General features: G+C 40.9%; 2 protein-coding genes across 3 annotated transcripts; both read right to left on the bottom strand.

Annotated features, from left to right (window-relative positions):
- Positions 1-489: 489 nt before the first annotated feature.
- On the bottom strand, positions 490-3,601 carry atf7ip2 (activating transcription factor 7 interacting protein 2). Its single transcript, XM_047571942.1, has 5 exons — positions 3,553-3,601; positions 2,737-2,782; positions 2,558-2,634; positions 2,094-2,437; positions 490-924 (listed from the first exon to the last, which is right to left on the bottom strand). The coding sequence occupies exons 3-5, from the start codon at positions 2,627-2,629 to the stop codon at positions 714-716; spliced, it is 627 nt and encodes a 208-aa protein (XP_047427898.1). The 5' UTR covers positions 2,630-2,634; positions 2,737-2,782; positions 3,553-3,601; the 3' UTR covers positions 490-713.
- Positions 3,602-6,406: 2,805 nt separating this feature from the next.
- Positions 6,407-18,095, bottom strand: slc6a16a (solute carrier family 6 member 16a). 2 transcript variants are annotated; one of them, XM_047572775.1, is made up of 11 exons: positions 17,825-18,095; positions 13,336-13,555; positions 13,034-13,191; positions 11,792-12,175; positions 11,066-11,176; positions 10,698-10,939; positions 10,430-10,610; positions 9,025-9,226; positions 8,788-8,947; positions 8,539-8,701; positions 6,407-7,398 (listed from the first exon to the last, which is right to left on the bottom strand). In XM_047572775.1, exons 1-11 carry the CDS (start codon positions 17,825-17,827, stop codon positions 7,054-7,056), a joined length of 2,169 nt encoding a protein of 722 aa, XP_047428731.1. In that variant the 5' UTR covers positions 17,828-18,095; the 3' UTR covers positions 6,407-7,053. The 2 variants fall into 2 exon arrangements, with proteins under 2 accessions (XP_047428731.1, XP_047428732.1); XM_047572776.1 differs by lacking the exon at positions 17,825-18,095 and having other exon boundaries at positions 11,792-11,967; positions 12,049-12,175; positions 13,336-13,561.
- Positions 18,096-18,813: the final 718 nt, after the last annotated feature.

Below are 18,813 nucleotides of genomic sequence, written 5' to 3'. Positions count from 1 at the left end.
TCAAACTCATTTTAGCTCAGGGACCACATTCAGACCAGTTTGATGTCAAGGGGCCGGAGCAGTAACATAACATAATAACCCATAAATAGAGAGAACTCCAAATGTTTCTCTTCGTTTTAGTACGAACGAGTACATTATGAAAAGGGTTTAATGAACTATCTACTGTCTACGTTTTTGAACCTGAGTTAAGGACCACCCATGTGCCCTAAACCCTACACAATACCCCTAATATGAAGGAAAGGAAAGGAAAGGAAAGGAAAGGAAAGGAAAGGAAAGGAAAGGAAAGGAAAGGAAAGGAAAGGAAAGGAAAGGAAAGGAAAGGAAAGGAAAGGATCTGCAGTTAGATGAGTTGACTTCTTTCACACAGCGAACACTTAGGACAAAGATATAAACAATGACAACAACAGTGCTTTAGACTCACAGACATCTCATGACAGACACAAATAAATAAATAAATAAATAGAATAAAAAGGCTGTACATTCAATAAATTAAAGTTTAGTCCATAAAAAAAATCTTTATTGAACACTTCCATTCCAAGTTAATTGAAATACTTCATATTGGTTTAGGCTTTGACAAATACTGACAACATTACAGAAACAACAAAAAAAAACAAAAACATGTCCATTTCCACTACTTCCACTGGAAGTAAAATTGCTGACAAAGGTCACTGAAAACACTGTCGAGTGAATCCCACTAAAATCCACATCCCCTTCTAGTCGGGGATAGCTGCGGTTGCAACTTTGCTAAATGGTCCGTAGCGTCCGAATACGTCTTTTCCCACCACGGCGGCGCACACCTTGTGACCGGGCTTGTACTTCCTGATCAGCACACACATGGGCAGATCGGTGGCCGCCACCTCCCCGAACGTTTTCCAAGCTGGGAAGACGCCGCTGCCTTTAGCCGTCTCCATGGTGAGGTAGATGCTGCGGCGGAGGAAGAGAGAACACGGTTTCCACCTCGTCAAGACTTGGGGACGTGATACATGTTCTGGAACAAGCTGTGAGGTCTCTCTCTGTCCCTCACTGAAAGTTATTATTTACGGGAAAATGGTGATTATTGGGAAAATCTGTAACTTCATTGTAACTCCATGTGGCTCCTTAATAATTTGTTATACGATGATACGTTTCACAAAGGTGAATTTATGGTGTAGTTTTTATTTTATAAATTACAGACATGAATGATTCACACTGGATTACGATCACAGACAAACCACTGCTACGATTACAAATTAACAGAGGTTTCAGTTAAAACTAGCCCCATGCAAATAGAGCTAACATTAAATAATTTCTTTTGACTATAGACATTTTTATGTTAGTTAACAGAATATTACAAAAGGCTGTCATTGTTAATGAACAGACATCGCTTATGTTGCATTTATAATAGCAGCTACGTGTTTCGTTTTCTAAATATATGACTTAAAAGTCCTCTTCCACAGATCAGCCCTGTTTGTAGGTGGTCTTAAATGTGACCCAGGACTCACACACTAACCAAAGTTATGAGGTCAAACGCGTCTCGAACCAGGATCAGTCACATGTGTCCCTGTTGTGTTCACACCTGGTTAATGGGAGGTCTGAACGGAGCCTGAAACTGAAACTCCACAAGAGCTAAAACCGCTCACTGATTAGTCACTTGTCTGACTGAGAGAAGAATAATCACCACAGCTTATTTTCATAATCAATAAACTGTTAAACTGTGCTGCTTTTTTAGCCTTTCTCACCATTTCTGTCGACATTATGTTTTATTTTGATCTTTCTTTTTACTTGCGGTTTTTGTGTTGAGTGTTTTTTTTTTCCCCTTGTGGATCATTAAAGTCTACCTACTTAAGTCGAAGTCTAGATTCGCAGCCAACTATTTTAAACTTCATTATATCACCATTAAACTTGTAAACATTCATTTAAATTTACTCATAAGAAAAGAACATACTTTAACAAGTATCTTTTCAATCTTTACCTGATGATTCTGTTCAACACACAAGCTTAAACCAATCAGAGAATGATGGAAAAGGGTCGAATTCTTCTTTTTTTCAGGTCTCAGTAGAGTCTGACTGTCCTCAGTGGAGGGCTCAAAGCTGCCCCATCAACACACTACTCACGTGTAACTGTCCATGGGTGGGGCGGAGGGGTCTTTCTCCGTCACGGTCCAGAGCACAGAGAGGCTGGTGGGGTTCCTGATGAGGGCCAGGTGAACCTCCACCCTCTGAGGCGCGCTGTATTTAGCCGCCTCCATGTTCAGGGTGGAGGGGGCGGCGAAGCCAGGAAAAGGGGCATACGAGAGCCCGTCCGGTGAGTCAGTACTGTGGATGGTGTGGACTAACTTCTCCGTGTCTCTGTCTGAGTGACTGGGACTGTTTCTACCGTCCAGCGGCTTCACCTCCTTGGTTTGGTTTTCCTTGCCCTGCTGACCCTCTGGCTCCTGCTTTACAGACCTGATGAGCTCCTGAATCACACAAACCGAAAAGGAAAAAAGGTCACAATGAAACAATGAAAGCGACTACTTTCTGCTCGTTGCTGGTGTGTAAAGATTTGGAAATACCCCAAAAAAAACAAAGCATCCTACCTCCTCAAGTTCAGGAGATTCATGGAGAACTGGAGAAGACGCCTCCTCATTTAAATCCGTGATGGCAGCCATCAGAGCTTAACGAGGACAAGAAAGTGGGGCTGTTTATTTTTACTAGGAAGCTCCACGGGATCGATATCTGACCTGGTCAAACATTCGCTTGTGTGAAATCAACTTACCTTGATTATCTGCACGAAACCTGTGCAGCGCCTCCTTCGTCGTCTCCTGAACAGAAAGCGACAATTAATTCTTTATTCTGTGGTTTGATTTTTAACACTGTAAGCCATTACGTTTGTAGAATTTTATAAAAATTGACACATATTTCAATTTTCAACCCTTCGACTGCCATTGTAGTCACACTGTTGATATTTTTTTTAGTAGCAGTAGGCAATAAAATGCTGAAATTCTCATTCTGTAACCGTTTTCTAACCTTTAATTCATTAAATTTGTAAGATACACAAATTTGCATTACACATAATATAGACAAATATGTCTATAAAAGATTTTTTTTTTTTTTTTTAGATATAACGCTTTTGAACAGGTGACCATAGCTCTCAAAAACATACATCAAACAACTTCAGTATTTACATTGTATCAATCTGTACAATCATGTTTACAGGCGACATGTTCACATTAAAAAGAGAATTATATTGAACTGAATCTATATTTTGTTAATTCAGACATATTTTTGTCTTTTTTGTTGGAATCTATAGGTAAAAGTGGATTCATTTTACTGTGTAAACATCACGCTGCACATTTACTGTTATGGTTTGTAAAGAAAAATGCAGATTGATTTTAAGTCACTTTCTATTCTCTATTCTATTCTTTCTAAACTGAAATATGCCAACAGTTTACCAACTAAGTACATTATCCAAGTGTTGATAATTCATGCAACAGAGACAGCAAATAACATTGTTTTTTTCAGTCAGTAAGAAGAAATTCTTACGTGGGAGATTTCATAATATTTCTAATTAAATTACAGAATCACTATTTACCACGACTTGGCACAGATTTCCATCGTTGTCATTATTCAGGAGTTTTCCTTTCCTGTCTTAGTGAAGAAATTTAAAAATGCACTAGTGGTAACATTACTTAAAAAAATAAATAAATTTAAATTAATTCCACTAGATTCCATGCGGCATCCTTACTTTCACTGAGGCAGGGCCTGTCGGCCGTTACTTGGTTCCTTCCGCAGATCTTCAAATCAATAGTCAATATTTTTTAAATCCTTCTAGCTTTTCATTCAGGCACTAAGCACTGGTCTGACTCTACCCTGATGTTACACTATCAGGTGAAGTAGGGAGCCTGAGAGGACGAAAAACCAATTATATGTTTTCAAAAAGAATCTTTTAATGTGGATGTATTTGTCTTTCAAACCTTTTTCTGAGTCTTGGTCATGTAGGCAAGAGCAGCTTCTGATCTCTGAGACACTTTGTTAATTCGAGCCTGAGGAACAAACACACAAAATCGTCCACGTTGGTTTCAGATGAATAACAGATGCTTAAAAGTAGTAGTAGTCGTCACGGTCAAGTTTAGGAGTTGAGACAAAAAAAAAAGAAAAGATACTAGATTGATTTTAGATACTTTTAAACTCCACGCAGGCGCTGAGTCACGTTACCAAAGGGAGACGACAAAAACTTCCACCCACCTCCAGCTTTTTCAGAACATTCTCATAGTTGACTCCATTTTCCAGGTGTTGAACAGTTTTTATTAAATCCTGTATCTTGGTTTCATTCTTTTTCACTGCAGTGCAGACCTCCTTCTGGATCATCTCTTGCAGCTGCAGAAACACACACATATGCATATAGCTTCTAAAGACATACACACATTTGAGTTGATAACGAAAATAGAAAAAGAATGAGTTTTTTTTTTTTGGAAAATGTTTGGCCACCATATTGGGTCTGCACTTAAAGCTTTTCGCTGGCAGTTGGCTTTAGCAGTTTTCACCGTCTCTTCGTGATCGTGTTCTGGGATATTTTAAGTGCTGGCTTTTCGCTGCACAGAAAAAAAGTTACATTGTCTCTTACTTCCACTTGGGAGAATTTGATCTTTTCGTTGCTGGCTCCGTTACAAGCAGACGTGGAGGGATTCATCTTCATTCTACACACAGACACACAAACACAAGGTCAAGGAGGAAGAGTTCACAAAAGAAGTTGGCTGTACTTGCACATTTTCACATTCTGTGTTGTATTATATCCACTATACAGTCCATGAACATAACATGTTAAGTGATTTAATCCAAGCCTCAATCTCCCAAAATTCATTAATTCATTTTGCCCAATTTAAGTCGCAACAGAGGTAGCAGCGACGCATACTGAAGCAAAATAGCCTATTGAGGCAATGCAAAACAACTGTATGTGTAGATTTTAAGTCAAAATAAATTAACAACAATAAACATTTACAAAGTTGTGGATGGCCAACTCACGAATTAAGAAGCAACTGGGCCACATCTGCATCAGATCTCAATCCCTTTGCCGTCTTCAGCGCACGCCACCTCTGAAAGGTCTCTCCGATGTTCACTCGAGACCTTTCATTAGGTCTGCATTTCGGCAAAGACAGCGGTTTGTGTTTCCGGGGTCTGGCAAGAGTGTTTCCAGAGGCTTTGTGGAGGATGCCGCGGTGTTTAGTTGGACTCTCTGACATGTTTTACTGAACCTGCAGTGTCCTGTCAGGAGACAAGTTCTGTGGAGTGGGGGATCAGACGGGGCAGGCAGGAAGGTTCAAGATGTGGCACAATGCTAAATTGTGGAGAACTGAATGCAGGCAAGCAGCAATCATGCACAACGTGCTGCATTAGTTTAAGATACGGCAAAACGTCAGCGTTGACATATTTTACCTCTCATAACTTCATCCCAGTCCTCTGCGTCTTCTCAGTGCTGCCATCAACTGAAACACAGCACAAATGTGCAAGTTTTTATTGTAGTTTTATTCCATTTTGCAATGTTGTGCAATATTTGTGTTCACATCAAATGTCTACAGCTACTTTCTGGTTAGAATCCTTCAGGAAGTCAACTTTAAAAGTTGATTTCCTACATAATAAATGATTGATACATAATTATGAGCAGTAATTGAGTAGCCTAGCAGATTAAACATGTCAGAAAAAGCTATCGTGACACAATAATATTAATAATATTCATAAAATAAATTGATAAATTATGGCGAATACTATGTGATTTATGATTTTTGTTGCCAAAACAACAACAAGGTAGCATGCAGCTGCTAACGAGACGAACTAACTTTCATCTGACGCGTTTAGAAAAAGAAAAAAAACTTCGACAGGCTGGAAAACAGATTAGTGAGTTAAAAGATGTTAATGAACGAACTACGCAGCTTTCCAAAAAAAAAAAAGTAAAGTATATTTTAGTAACTGCAGTACCGTTAACTCACCTCATGCAACTTATTTCCCTCACGCTGAACAGGTCTTCCTCTTCCTCTTCCTCTTCCTCTTCTTCTTCTTCTTCTTCTGACAGTAGTCGCGAACCAACATAGTTAGATACATACCGCCACCTACCGACCACAGTCATGAACATTAAATTAAATTAAATTAAATTAAATTAAATTAAATTAAATTAAATTAAATTAAATTAAATTAAATTAAATTAAATTGTTTAATTTTCAGTTCAATTCAAAAATCTGACCAAATAAAATTTACTATTTTACTATTTAGATATATTGTTTGTTTTTTTTAAGATTAGGAAATAAAATGTGTAAACACCACATTAAATGGAACAAATCTGATCGGCTCTGCTGGCCAAAAGAAACATCAAAGAAAGTAAAGCTCAACTATTAAACCTACTACTAAGGTTTTACAGGTGTGAGTGGAGCTGTGTAAATCACAAGAAGAGCACATCCATCTTAGAGGTTTATTTATGTCGCCATCTAGTACATTAAAACACTGCTACAAATACAGCTGAACGTTTCCTGGGAACACATGTAAAAACCTTGGTATATACAGTCAATGGTACAGACATTGCTGTGGTCTTATGAGGTAAAATTATATAAAGTATAAAACAGCTTTATTTCTCATTCCGCGACCCAACCGATCGACAACATGAAACATTCAAACGCACAAACATCATCACAGCTTCTCAAGGTAGAATGTTCTCATGCAAATCCATACGCGTCGTTTTAACTAAAGAACAAACAAAAAAACTCACCAACCACTCACTCATGACTCCCACATGAAGCTGGTGGATGGTGAGTTTCCTCCTATAAAACCTTCAGGAAATTCTGTATTTAACTTAATACAGCTGCCTCGTCCATATATATATATATTTTGTGTGTGTGCAATTAGTGTTTTTATCTTCTGAGCTGTGGTGATGGTTCAGAAAACAAATGGAGGGAGGTAAAAAAGAGGAGAGGTATTTGACTGGTAATGTACTGTCTATAAAAAATAACCTTTTAACGCGTTTGCTGAGTGTAACGGTAGAATTCAACCCATCAGAATAATGTTAACGAGGGTTTCAGCTTCTGTCCTTTCACAAACAACTTCTTGCTCAAAACCCCGTGTCCTGCTGCTCCTCCTCCTCGTCCTCCTCCTCCTGCTGGGGTAGGAGCCGGTAGTGCTCGTTGCCCACGGGCAGGAAGACGGTCCTGGGGTGAGCGTCTCCATCCAGACCGAGGACCCGGTGAGAATCCAGCTGCTCCGTGGAGCTGCACTTGGTGTAGAGCTCACGGTGCGTCTCATGGCCGCCTCCGTCCTGCAAGGTAGAACCACTAACCCTGCGGTTTTTCAGAATGGAGTGGATGTAGCCGATGGGCACGGGCAAGCTGGCGAAGGCTATGAGCATGACGATCATAGCGAGGGCCCAGCCGGGGTACTCAAGGGTCATCTCTGAAGCCTGAGGACAAAATGTCAGAAAGAGAAAATAATGCAGGAAAGGAACCATGTGAAGCTTGACATAGGAAGACCCTTTAGAAATAGAGGGTCTTATAGGATCTTTAAACTTTAAACAAGAAAAAAGTAAACATTTCTAGAAGCACATTGATATTTTTATTGATTTTGTCCGGTTCATTTTAAAAAATGACTTATTCATTTATGCTATTAGGTTATGATATTTATGCTATTAAATATGTCTCATTCATCAGTGACATCTTTATACTTTCATTAAAATTTATTCACCCATTTCTTTGCATTATTTAACTCAGGGTTGCATCAGTAACTTTATGTATATTGTTTATTGCTGTGTTATGTCATGTTTCTCATTTTAGTCTACTTTATACATACAGGATAGAGTTTTATATTTTTTTATTATATCATATTATTTTTTTTTTATTCTCAACGTTTGCACATTTTATGTTTTACCTTTTCATATTAACTTATGGCAAAAAAAATAAAAATAAAATAATATTAATAATTTTTAATGTAATGTTATTGTTTCTAATTATTATTATTTATTTATTTATTTTTGCCATGCAAGAGTTCATACCCTGGACACTGTTTTTTTCCCAATTTTTATTTTATTTTTATCCTATTTTATTTTATATTTCTGTTTGAGTGTTTTTTTTAACTGCAACTGCAACTAAGCTACCTTGACCAAGAAATTTCCCTTGTGGATCATTATAGTCTGTCTTAGGCAACATTAGGTTGAACAAGGAAATTACACATGAATGTCTAAAGATTCCACTTATAGGAACTAATTAATGCATATTTTAAGAAGACATTTTGATGTTTTAAGTTAGAATAATAGTCACCAGATCTGAATTAGACTGAGCCACACTGCTTTTTGGGGAAAACTCTGAGAGGGCAGAGAAGGTATAAACCATCTGTCAGGATATTACAGTTATTTCTATAGTGATGTAGCGAGGAAGTTGGACCAGCTTCGCCTACGTGAGAAAAAGTTTGAACTTGAATTTCTAATTTAAGAGGTGTAACGTGACTTTGAGGTAATGCTTATGGTTTCATTTCATATCGTGTTGAGTTCAAAGAGCCAAAACTGTGTAGATATTGCAAATTGTAGATACGCAATCTAAAAACTTACTGTGGTCTGATTCCAGGCGGTGTACGTGGGCCTTTTAAAGACCATCCGCAACAAACTGGCAGCCAGGAGGCCGACCATCGCCAGCAGACAAACGTATTTCCACAGATACTTGTACACCACCGGAGGGCGCCATTTCAGCATGACCTCGATGTCATCGAGGAATCTGCAAACACGCATAGATTCATATTTTCAAAACAAGATAAAATGACACACAACGAAAGGAAAGACAAAAAACTGTTAATTTCTCACCGATCTGTGCCATAAACCCACGACACGCTGATGGTTTCAAAGATGACCACGATGACTAGCGGCAGGGTTGCAGAGTAGTCATCAAACATGGTCACAAAGTAGTTCCCTGAGCGCTGGGTGAACAGCAATCCTATTACAAACCCCAAGGCGCAGCTGGACACTAGAAAACAGGTGTGAAAGTTAGAAAATACTGAAGCAGGCTACAGTTATGAACACGTGCTGACCCGTGTGTGTTACCCGTGAGTAGTGTCCGGTGGCGCCCCAAGACGCTAAAATTGTCCATGAGAGGCGTGAGGATTCCCTGCATGGTCCCAAACATGGTGCTGAGGCCCAGGTTGAGCAACATTAGGAAAAACAGCGTGGACCAGAAGGGGCTCGCAGGGAAGAGCGCCATCACCTCAGTGAACGCTATGAAGGCCAGACCTGTCCCTTCGACACCCTGCACACAAACACAAAGAGAAGACGGAGGAAACAAGTCTGAATAAGTGGCTCCAGTATCCAATTAAATCACTATTCCCTGCAGGTCATGCTATAAAAATAAGCGTCAATACAGAAAACATATTTCACGAAACCTATCAACAATGACCTTTTTGTCCTCCTTCCTCTGTTTCTTTAGTTTCTCCTTTCGTTCCTCTATCACAGCTTGCTTCCATTCTCCTGGAGACCAGATAGATACAGTGTCCCATATGTTTTCATCCTCCTGCCTGCTGGATACTTTAACGTGCCTCCCAGATGCCTCAGGGGTCCTGAGAACTTCACCACTCCTCCTACATACTATTGTTATTGAAGTGCTCACCTTTGGTCTCTGATTTTTTTATTTATTTATTTTTTCCATCTTTTTAAGCCAGGACAGTAAGAAACGTGCAGATAATCTCATGTGAAGTTTTTATAACACTGGACAGGCCAAAGCTGCATCTTAGTTCTGCATAAACGGTATAGAAAATATTTATAACAAGTATAATATGAGGTTTAACATGCATCTTTTCCTACAGTGCAATTGTATATAATTAATTTGCGGTCTATTGTGACTTTCTCTTCAAGGTCTGTAAGTCACATCTAACCTGGAAGCCAGACCACAATTCTCTGCCTAGAACTGTTTTTGTAATGGTAACTATGTCTGGAGTCACTTCATTGATTAATTGATTAAGCTCCGGCATAATTATCTCCGGGGTACAGGCAGGTATCGCAGACAACCTCCATCCTGCATCCTCACGTCTGTCCTACAGAATCAAACTTGTCATGATCCTGTATGCACATCTGAAATAATTAGCTGTTCAATTGTCTGGAAGTGTTAATAATTTATTACACTCCAGCAAAAATCACTCAGTCTCCCAGTCACTGAAGTCATTTAGGTTGGCATGGACAGAAGAGAAACAGCAAGCAAACACATCATTTATTGATTTAAAGGTGCCATACTACTTCTTTCCTTTAAACAGATTAATATACTCTGTCTCCAACGTCTGTCTTTCAAGGTTCACCTCAATACACGGCCCAGATCGTTCATTGTACCAGGACCTTCTGGTTTTAGCCAAGCTGCAAACGAGCTGCTTCCAAGCTAAAGCTGGCATTTTAATCTCTTTCATCATAGATTTTTTTCTGGTTTTATCTCTTTTTGAAGCAGCCATTTATATCTCATAGTTACCTTATTCATCTCCTCTTCAAAATTGCAGTCAGTGATGTTAGGGTACTCCGTGAAGCTGTAGTTACTGTACCACTGTCTGTAGTCGGCTATAGACACCGAGCTTGTGTCTGTCACGTTGAACCGAGGCCACCAGCGCTGGTTGGATCCATGAGACGCCATGAGGTTTAACAGGCCAAGATTTCTGGAGGAAGTAAACAAAAAAACGAAATAAGTAGAAGGAAAAAAAAAAAGGTGTTTTAGAGGTGAAAGTGCGGGAGTTAATTTGTACTTGGCTACGCAGCGTAGGGCAATGTTCTTGGCACGGAAACCTAGCACAACGAAAACCACCAGCGAGGCCAGCACAGACGTCATGAAGTTGATGCAAGAGACCATCAGCGCATCCCTGTGGCAGTTGTTGTGGACCGGATTGTAGGAGGAATAGGCGATAACGGAGCCGTAGCCGAGGCCGAGGGCAAAGAAAACCTGCGTGGCGGCCTGTCGCCACACCTGCACACTACCCCAGATCTCCAGCTGCAAGAAAAAATGACAAAATAATTTCTTATTACATCTAAATTATTTCACAAAACTGTTAAAAATGTCCTTATTTACACTCATTTGGTTTTAAAGATAACATAACTTGACGAGGTCTGTGCTTACTTTAGGATAAAACATATAGGTGATTCCTTCCATGGCACCGTCCAACATCAACCCTCTGATGAGGAAAATAAAGAGCACCACGTAGGGAAAAACTGAGGAAAAATACATCACCTAATGTCGGAAAATGAAACAGAGAATGATTTCATTGCCAGCACGTTTTACAGTGTTTTGTATTGAAAATAATGCTCATTTATTAGCTGATGGACTGTTGGAATGACACAACTCTAAGACCGGTCCCATCACATAGAATATAACTGACTGCTAGTTAGCCTAGCTTAGCACAAAGGCCTGAAACAGAGGGACTGCTGCATACATGCACCTTCAATGTTTGTAATGCATCTTACACAAAGACAATCCAGGAAATCATTGCTACTGGCACTCTTGTGTATAATTAATATGTTTTTTGTAGAGTGGCTTTGAAGCTCAGTGCGGTGTCTGATTCAAAAAACAGCCAAAGAGGTGGAAGCGTGAGTGGAGCTAACGAGAAGCCGTCCTTTTAAAGCAGCCATTCCCTTACTTCTGCATAACATTAAAGTCTTGATGTAACTGAAACTGTTCTATAAAGATTCTCCCTGTGTGGTTGTAGTGAATGGACTGTAAACATGTTTATTTCTGCAACTTTTTAACACAGAGGCCTATGATGATTGTTGGAGCCTCTAGTGGACGTTAGAGGAACTGTAGATTTTGGTACTTGAGGTTTTGGCTCAGGTTGCCTTTTTCAATCACCTTCGCAGACGACTTGATGCCTTTGATCATAGCCAAAGAAACGATGCTCCAGGCAGCCAATAAACAGCCCGTCATGATGCCGTTGAATTCTCCAGTTTCCTCGATGGAATTTGTGATGTTGAGAGCTTTCCGAAACCAAAAGTAGGACGTCGGGGAGCTACCTGCACATTCTCTCACTGTTGATGGAAGACAGACAACGTTGTAGATCTCTATCTGGCGCGCGTGATGTCTTATTTTATGGACGGTTACACAAGTACCTGTGTCATTGGTGGTGACATCAATCGGACAGTGCTCCCACGGCAGCGTATACCGAAAGGAATTCCCCATGTAGAACAGGCTCCATGCGATGATGACGTTGTAGTAAAGAGCCACGTAAAAACAGACCTGGAGAGGAAGCAAGAGTTCACGAGTCATTAGAGTGATTTAGGTCTGACGTTATTGTGTTTTTTTATGTCCTAAACATGTGGCTATAATCATTTGTGACGCTGACATCAGGCCTGTTTCTCAAAATAAACAAGCTTTATAAAAGAGGTGTGTCATAGAACAAGCACTCGAGTGTTTTCATCGTCTCGTCTGTGGAGAAAAGTGTTATGCAACAGGTTGCTCTCTCACGTTACAGCATGGCATCATCGTCCTCAAGTGTACACACAGCGCGGCAGCTGATAAACAGAAAGAGTTGTCCACAGAAAGGTGATAAAAGGGGCAGTGCTAGTTTTTAAACAGATAAGTGGACGACAGAATTCAGGCCACTGCCGTGCCTTTGAAACCCAAACTTGGAAACAAACAAAAAAAAAAAGCAGCCGACTACAGAACCGCAAACATACAGCAATCTTTAAGTCAGCGTTTTGCAGACACAAATGTAAACACCAGTCTTTCACGGTCAAGATGTTTAGGTCAGAGTGAAGAAAGGAGAGTGGATCTAGTTACTCTTGACATTACACTCCAAAAGTGGAATCTAACAAAGATCAAATACCAAGGTTTTTTCTAAAGGTTTTAGATGAAGACAGATGGCGGCAACAACTGTTCTGTTCTCTTTGTGTAGATACAAATCTACTTATTTAAAGACACTAGCTACTAGATATCTGTGGGTTCTTTTAGGCTCGATATATGTTCCTTGTTTTAAACAAGCCCAATTTTCCAGAGTTTGCTTATTTTAAGTCATATATCACTCATTCGAACTCTTTGTTTTTCTTTAACTGTTTTTCTTTTTTTTTTTTCTTTTTTTTTTTGCAGTGTGCTCACCATGCAGCTGGAGTAGCCAATCCCAGCGAGCTTCGGGGAGATGTGCTTCCACACTCCGATGCTTCCCTGTCGAATGCTCTGGCCGGCTGCCAACTCCATGAAAAACAGTGGAACTCCCACAATGAGTAAAAGAAAAACATACAGCAGCATAAAGGCCCCTGGAAGAAAGGAAGGAAGGCAGATGTTGTTTAAACACTGAAGCCAAATGTACCTACATTTCTTGTCTCATTCAAGTGTCGTTGGTTGTTGTGCAGACCCTTTGTATTTTTAGCATGTCGTGCTGCGCTGTGTTGTCTGCTCACCTCCTCCGTTTTGGTGGCAAAGGTACGGAAACCTCCACACGTTCCCTAGGCCCACACTGAAGCCCACCTGAGCCAACACGTACTGGATCTTGGAATCCCACGCAGGTCGGTCTCCGTCGTCGGCCTCATCTTCATCGGGACTGGGCGCGGTCGCGAGCTGGGCCTCGGACCGGGCCTCTCCCAGCCAGGCTTGGTCCTCGTTGCAGTCCAGAGATGGTTTCTCCATTTTGAGGCAAACACAAGAATGGACAACTTAGCATGCAGTCGTTTTTTGAAACCTTTCAGTCCCAGTTGTCAGAACACAAGGACTGGAGACACAAGTTCTTTGTTTTGAACCTATTAGTGATCACTAACACATTCATATAACAACACCTAAGACACAAAAACAGGGTGAATTAAGCCAAGAATCATCAGCCAGCAACACAGGAGATGAAACTTAATTAATCTAGTATCAAAGTCAAAATGAGCAACATCTAGATCCAGTATGCACAGAATGTCTCTAGCATGTCTGTGAAGGTTCTCAGTCATCCAGATCATGGTGTATCCAATACTAAATCCTGAAACAAGGCCATCTGGACTTGTACAGCTAACTGATGGCATTTCATCCAAGTCTTGGATTCTAGATGACAGGTGAGAAGTGACTGATCAATGCATCAGTGCAGGTTCTCAACGGTTTATCCAAAAACCCAAAGCTGAAACAAGAGCAACTGGTTTTCTTGATCCAAGTGTTCAGTTCTAAATGTCTGGTGGGAAGTTAGGGTTCAAACAGAGAACATCTGTGGGTGTTACCCATGAGAAATGTACATGACTGTGGACTCTTTACGACCAGATACTCATTTGAAACTGGAAGAATTTGTTTGTCGATCGCGTTTTTCTTTCCGAGTAATTTGTTGCATTGACAAGCCATTAACATCCAGAGACTCCGGACTCAAGGTGCGACTATAATGTGGATGTTGTTGTTCTCAAAGGAGTGTCCTTTGTCTGTCGGGTGTAGGTGGAGTGCTGAGACCTGAAGAGGTGAGCCTCCTCTACTGAGTCATGTGTTTGTGAAAGCGCCCAAACTCCTCACCGGTCCTTTTAAAGGTCTTCAAGAAAGCCTACCCTACGCCCAGCTGCCCTTCTTTCAGTTTTTGGATAACTCTCCCTACTCCCTGTCTAGTAAAAATATATACTTAGATATTGAGTTAACCTGACCACACTCAATCTATGCATCCATTATCTAAAACCATTTATCCTCTAAGTGTGTGGGGGGAGGACGCACGATATCCTCCAGATGCCCTTCTCAGATCACCAGCGCACTGAACACTCGAGCAATCTCGGCCCACGTCCAAGCGATCATCCAGCGAGTGCTGAATAATATCAGCCCCCCACCCCCTCGAAGCTGGTGCCAGCTGGTGAGAATGGAAAGTTACAAGAGGTGTATGACCCGGACAAAGCACATGGCTGTTCAAGACGCACGGCCAGATAGGGGCAGGTTGATTTGACGAATATGTATGCACACACGCGGCCGAGGGGTGCGAACCTGCGACAAAAATATGCATACACAAATAGAGAGGAGGGGAAGCGGGGGCCCGAGCGGCAGCCCTGCAGGGATGTATGGGTGGGAGAGGGAGGTGTTGGGTTCACATTGGTTCTTACTGTGGGTGGTGCTGAGGTGCACGACCATGTAGTGGGCACAGTTGGTCAGGAGAAAAGATAAACTATACAGATTTGATTTTAATAAAAAAAAAAACATATATATTAAGAGTTGAACTGATCACGTTAGTTTCAGTGGTGCCAAACTATATAGAGATGTTTAAAGATTTAATAAAGATTTTAAAACTATAAGGTCTTAAAGGTTGAAAACAATGAGCAACTTTATCCTAATGACCTCCAGGTTCGAGTAAAAAGTGATTAGCTCAACCAGATATACACAAAAACATACATACATACAGCCCAGCTGGTTAATATCAAAGTGTGACCTCTATTGTTACAGTCCTCAAAGTAGCAAAATAGCCCCTGTGTTTGTTTCTTTTTCTATACTTGACCGACCTTAAATTATCTTCTTGCCCCTCCCTAGCTCCCCCTCCTCCAGTGCACACCCACTCAGAGACACAGGCCCAGAGCGCGAGGGCACACACTCAGTGCAGTTGGAGGTTTCGGCCCATTGGTCGGCCGGGGTCTATCTCTGGGTGCAGTTGGAAGCCAAAAAAACCACACCTCTGTGCTCAGAGGACGGCAGCATGCAGCAGTTTTTAGAAAAATAGGTCAAGATCATTTCTTAGTTTGTTTGGGACAGAAGAGGCGCGTAAATACACTCGCTGGCCAAAACATCACCTCCACACCACACTACGACCTTTACTGAGCTAATTAACGTGCATTCGTTTTCTCTAGTACTTAATGACCTGACGAGTGAGTGCATGTTGCAGTGGTAAGTACAACACGTGGAAATGCACATTAATAAATGCCAAGCTCAGACTACAAAGCCAAAATATGGAGGAACTAAGTAAGAAACATGTGGCAGAAAGAGCTGCTTTCCCTACAGAGAGAGTCGTTGTTTACATCCCACCTCTTCCTTCCTGATTCAGCTTCTTCTTTTTGCTCTCTTTGCAGCAGGTAAAAACTAGAAGAGCAGCTCAATTCTTGTGGCAGTTTAAGTATAACGGTCTAACCAAAATAACAGGAACATGTGTCGGTGAAAGAATTCAACGATACTATTACACAACAGAATCAGCAGCTTCTTTTGGAGACGTTTCATCAGAATCTTCAGTTCTAAATGACTGGGGGGGAGTTTTAAAAGGAACATCAGTGGGTGTTGCCTAATCTGAAAATTACATAATCTCTAATGTCCCAGTAGAAGGTGTGTATGGGAGGGTGGACAGATGTTGAGATATTTCAATCCACCTCCCATGTTCGGTTTTACAATCTGACACAGGCGGCTTCCTCTTCTTCTCGTCTTCGGATAAAATGTGGACGTCGTTGTCCTCAGAGGACTGAATGGACTGCCAGGTCTCGACCTGAAGAGATGGATCTATTGTGTGGAGCCATGTGTTGGTGAAGCTGTACAGTCTGTACGTTCCTGACTGGACTTGGCAGAACATCTGGGATATCAAATCAATTCAGCTTTTTTTTCCACATACATAGGTACATGCATACAAGGAATATGTTGTTCTCTAAATTTAACCCAGGTGAGCCCTTGGAACGGTGGGCAGCCATGCAATGTGCCCAGGGAGAAGACTGGGACACCTCAGGCGTGGACATGGACAGGACTGAACCAATGACCTCAGGCTTGTTCTCTAACCACAATAACAAAGCTGCTCCCCCTCAGGACATGTGCTTCTATAGCAATATATGTGTGCATATACATATATATAAATATAGAGATATACATATAGATATATCTCTGTATTTCAGTAGTGAATGCCTCAACACGTGAAGGCCAACATGTGTCTCAGTTTGCAGAAAACCCAACCCTCCACAAACACCCACATTAAAGCCCCTTTCACATTATGCAATTTTTACATGTCAATGCCATGTTTGGAAAAAAAAAAAAAAAAAAACACTCCCCACTGCTGCAAAAATATCCCTCCCTGTTCCCTCTGGACCTTCAGCAGTAACATTCATTAACACAACATGACAACATGAGATCAAACAGCAGCGCTTACATGTCACCTCAAACATGAGTCGCTCACGAGGTCTGTTATAGTGCAGACGTTTCTCTCTTTGGCAGCAGCGCACGAAAAGGCCACAAGAGAATAAACAAGGACATGACAAAGTGGTGCTTTTTACTTTTTTTCCTGCAATCAAATGGCTGTTTGCACCAAGAAGCTGAAGAACAGGAGCAAGATAACTGATTCACCTTCTCTGGAGGAAACAACCTGCACACATTTAATTAAATGGGAAAATGCCAGCACCCTGCAGCGGTGTAACCTATCAAAGCTGTCAGTCAGGAACACACTTTCACTGCTGTCTCCTAAGGCAAACCTCTACATGTAGCACATATTTAACATTTTCTGGGTAACAAATGATTTTTTTCTGATTTGATTTTTTTTATGTCTGATTTTAAATTAATCAGTTTCAGATTTGAGAGTATTTATCTCCACACATTTTGGCACCACTGCCAATAGAAACTGGGGGAAAAATGTCAAATTGAAATATTTGGCTGTGATATTGTTTGGCACAGTTGAATATCTATAGTTTACTTGGCTTGAGTTTTCATCTCCAGTTGTCCTGAAATTTAACCACCAACACATCCAGAAGTCTCCTGTGAACAAAATGCACATACATACAAATGCATAGGGGGAGATTATCCATAACGAGGCAGCAGCCTTAAAGACTCATGACTCGTTAAGTAACTGACAAAGGAGTCAGTTAACGGAAAATTATACAACCAGTAATAACCATGAGAAATTCAAAGTAGTACGCAAAACGTGCAGATAGAGGTGTGACAGTAACAGTTCATATAGACGGTAAAAGCTGAGAGCAGAATAACGGTGGCTTGTGGACATACCATGCTGACAGCACGGTCCACACAGGAGTAGAGTTTCCAGCAGTCCTGGCGTTGGCGTCTCTGCGCGTCTTCTCACACAACTCTACTTTAAAACTCTTTTGGTTCTGATAACAATCGGGGCGACAAAGAGGATTCACTGAGGGGAACAGGTCCTGGCAAAGTTTGACAGCTTCTGGCCACGTTTTGCGAGCTGGGACCGACTCTGTCGTAGCAGCAAACGGCGAGAAGAAACGACAGAGAGGCTCCAGCAGCTGAGCTGAGCCAATGGAGAGACTGAGGGGGCTGAACTGCCCTTTCCCAAAACGGGCAGCGGGGCTGGACAACCCCAGAAGACACACGAGTACAGTCCTGAGTGTAACCCAAAGAGTCTGTGGCCATACTTATAGTGGTTTGCGTGACATATAAAGGAGTAATTGTGCCAAAAACAGCAAAACTGCGCTCAATTTAGCTCAAGACAGAAGAGCATAGACTGACCTGATAGTTGCTGGGTTTAAAAAAAGATACGTAAAATGCTCAGAACAAATCCAGAGGATATTAAAGTCTTAAGTCTTCGAGAATGAAGAATAAAGTCACTGCGCTGCAAAGACAATGGTGCGTCATGACGCATTGGTCACTGTGATGTGTGTCACAAACTTCAGTAACTCAAACACATGCGAACACACAAGCTTACTGCGTCTGCTACACGAAACAAATCATCCGATGGGCTGTAACCACCACATAAAAATACAAAAGATCAACAGTGATTATCACAGTTGACTTACAAATTTACTAATATCAGTTCTGTCTAAATCTGGCAGCAGCTGTTTTATTTCATTTTTACGCATCTAAAAGTGTGATCTTCAAAATACTACTACTGCAAACAACAACAACAACAACAATAATAATAATACGAAGAAGAAAAAATTTAAAAAGTAAACTATACAAACTACAAATACCAAGTCCTAAATATCGAGTACTTTCATTTATTAAAAATAAAATAAAATAAATAA

This window comes from Mugil cephalus, chromosome 20, assembly GCF_022458985.1.
Source record: "Mugil cephalus isolate CIBA_MC_2020 chromosome 20, CIBA_Mcephalus_1.1, whole genome shotgun sequence".
Classification (NCBI taxonomy): domain Eukaryota; kingdom Metazoa; phylum Chordata; class Actinopteri; order Mugiliformes; family Mugilidae; genus Mugil; species Mugil cephalus.
Note: the sequence above shows the minus strand (reverse complement) of the source record. Positions and strands in the feature narration are given on the sequence as shown.

Coding starts and splice junctions, on each gene's coding strand:
- atf7ip2 (XM_047571942.1), bottom strand. CDS start 2,629: ATGGCTGCCATCACGGATTTAAATGAGGAGGCGTCTTCTCCAGTTCTC. Junction 2,438..2,557: donor AATCTCCTGAACTTGAGGAG/GTAGGATGCTTT, acceptor TGTGTGATTCAG/GAGCTCATCAGGTCTGTAAA. Junction 925..2,093: donor CCACCCATGGACAGTTACAC/GTGAGTAGTGTG, acceptor CCTCCGCCGCAG/CATCTACCTCACCATGGAGA.
- slc6a16a (XM_047572775.1), bottom strand. Junction 8,948..9,024: donor CCACCGGACACTACTCACGG/GTAACACACACG, acceptor CCTGTTTTCTAG/TGTCCAGCTGCGCCTTGGGG. Junction 7,399..8,538: donor CCGCCTGGAATCAGACCACA/GTAAGTTTTTAG, acceptor TTTTGTCCTCAG/GCTTCAGAGATGACCCTTGA.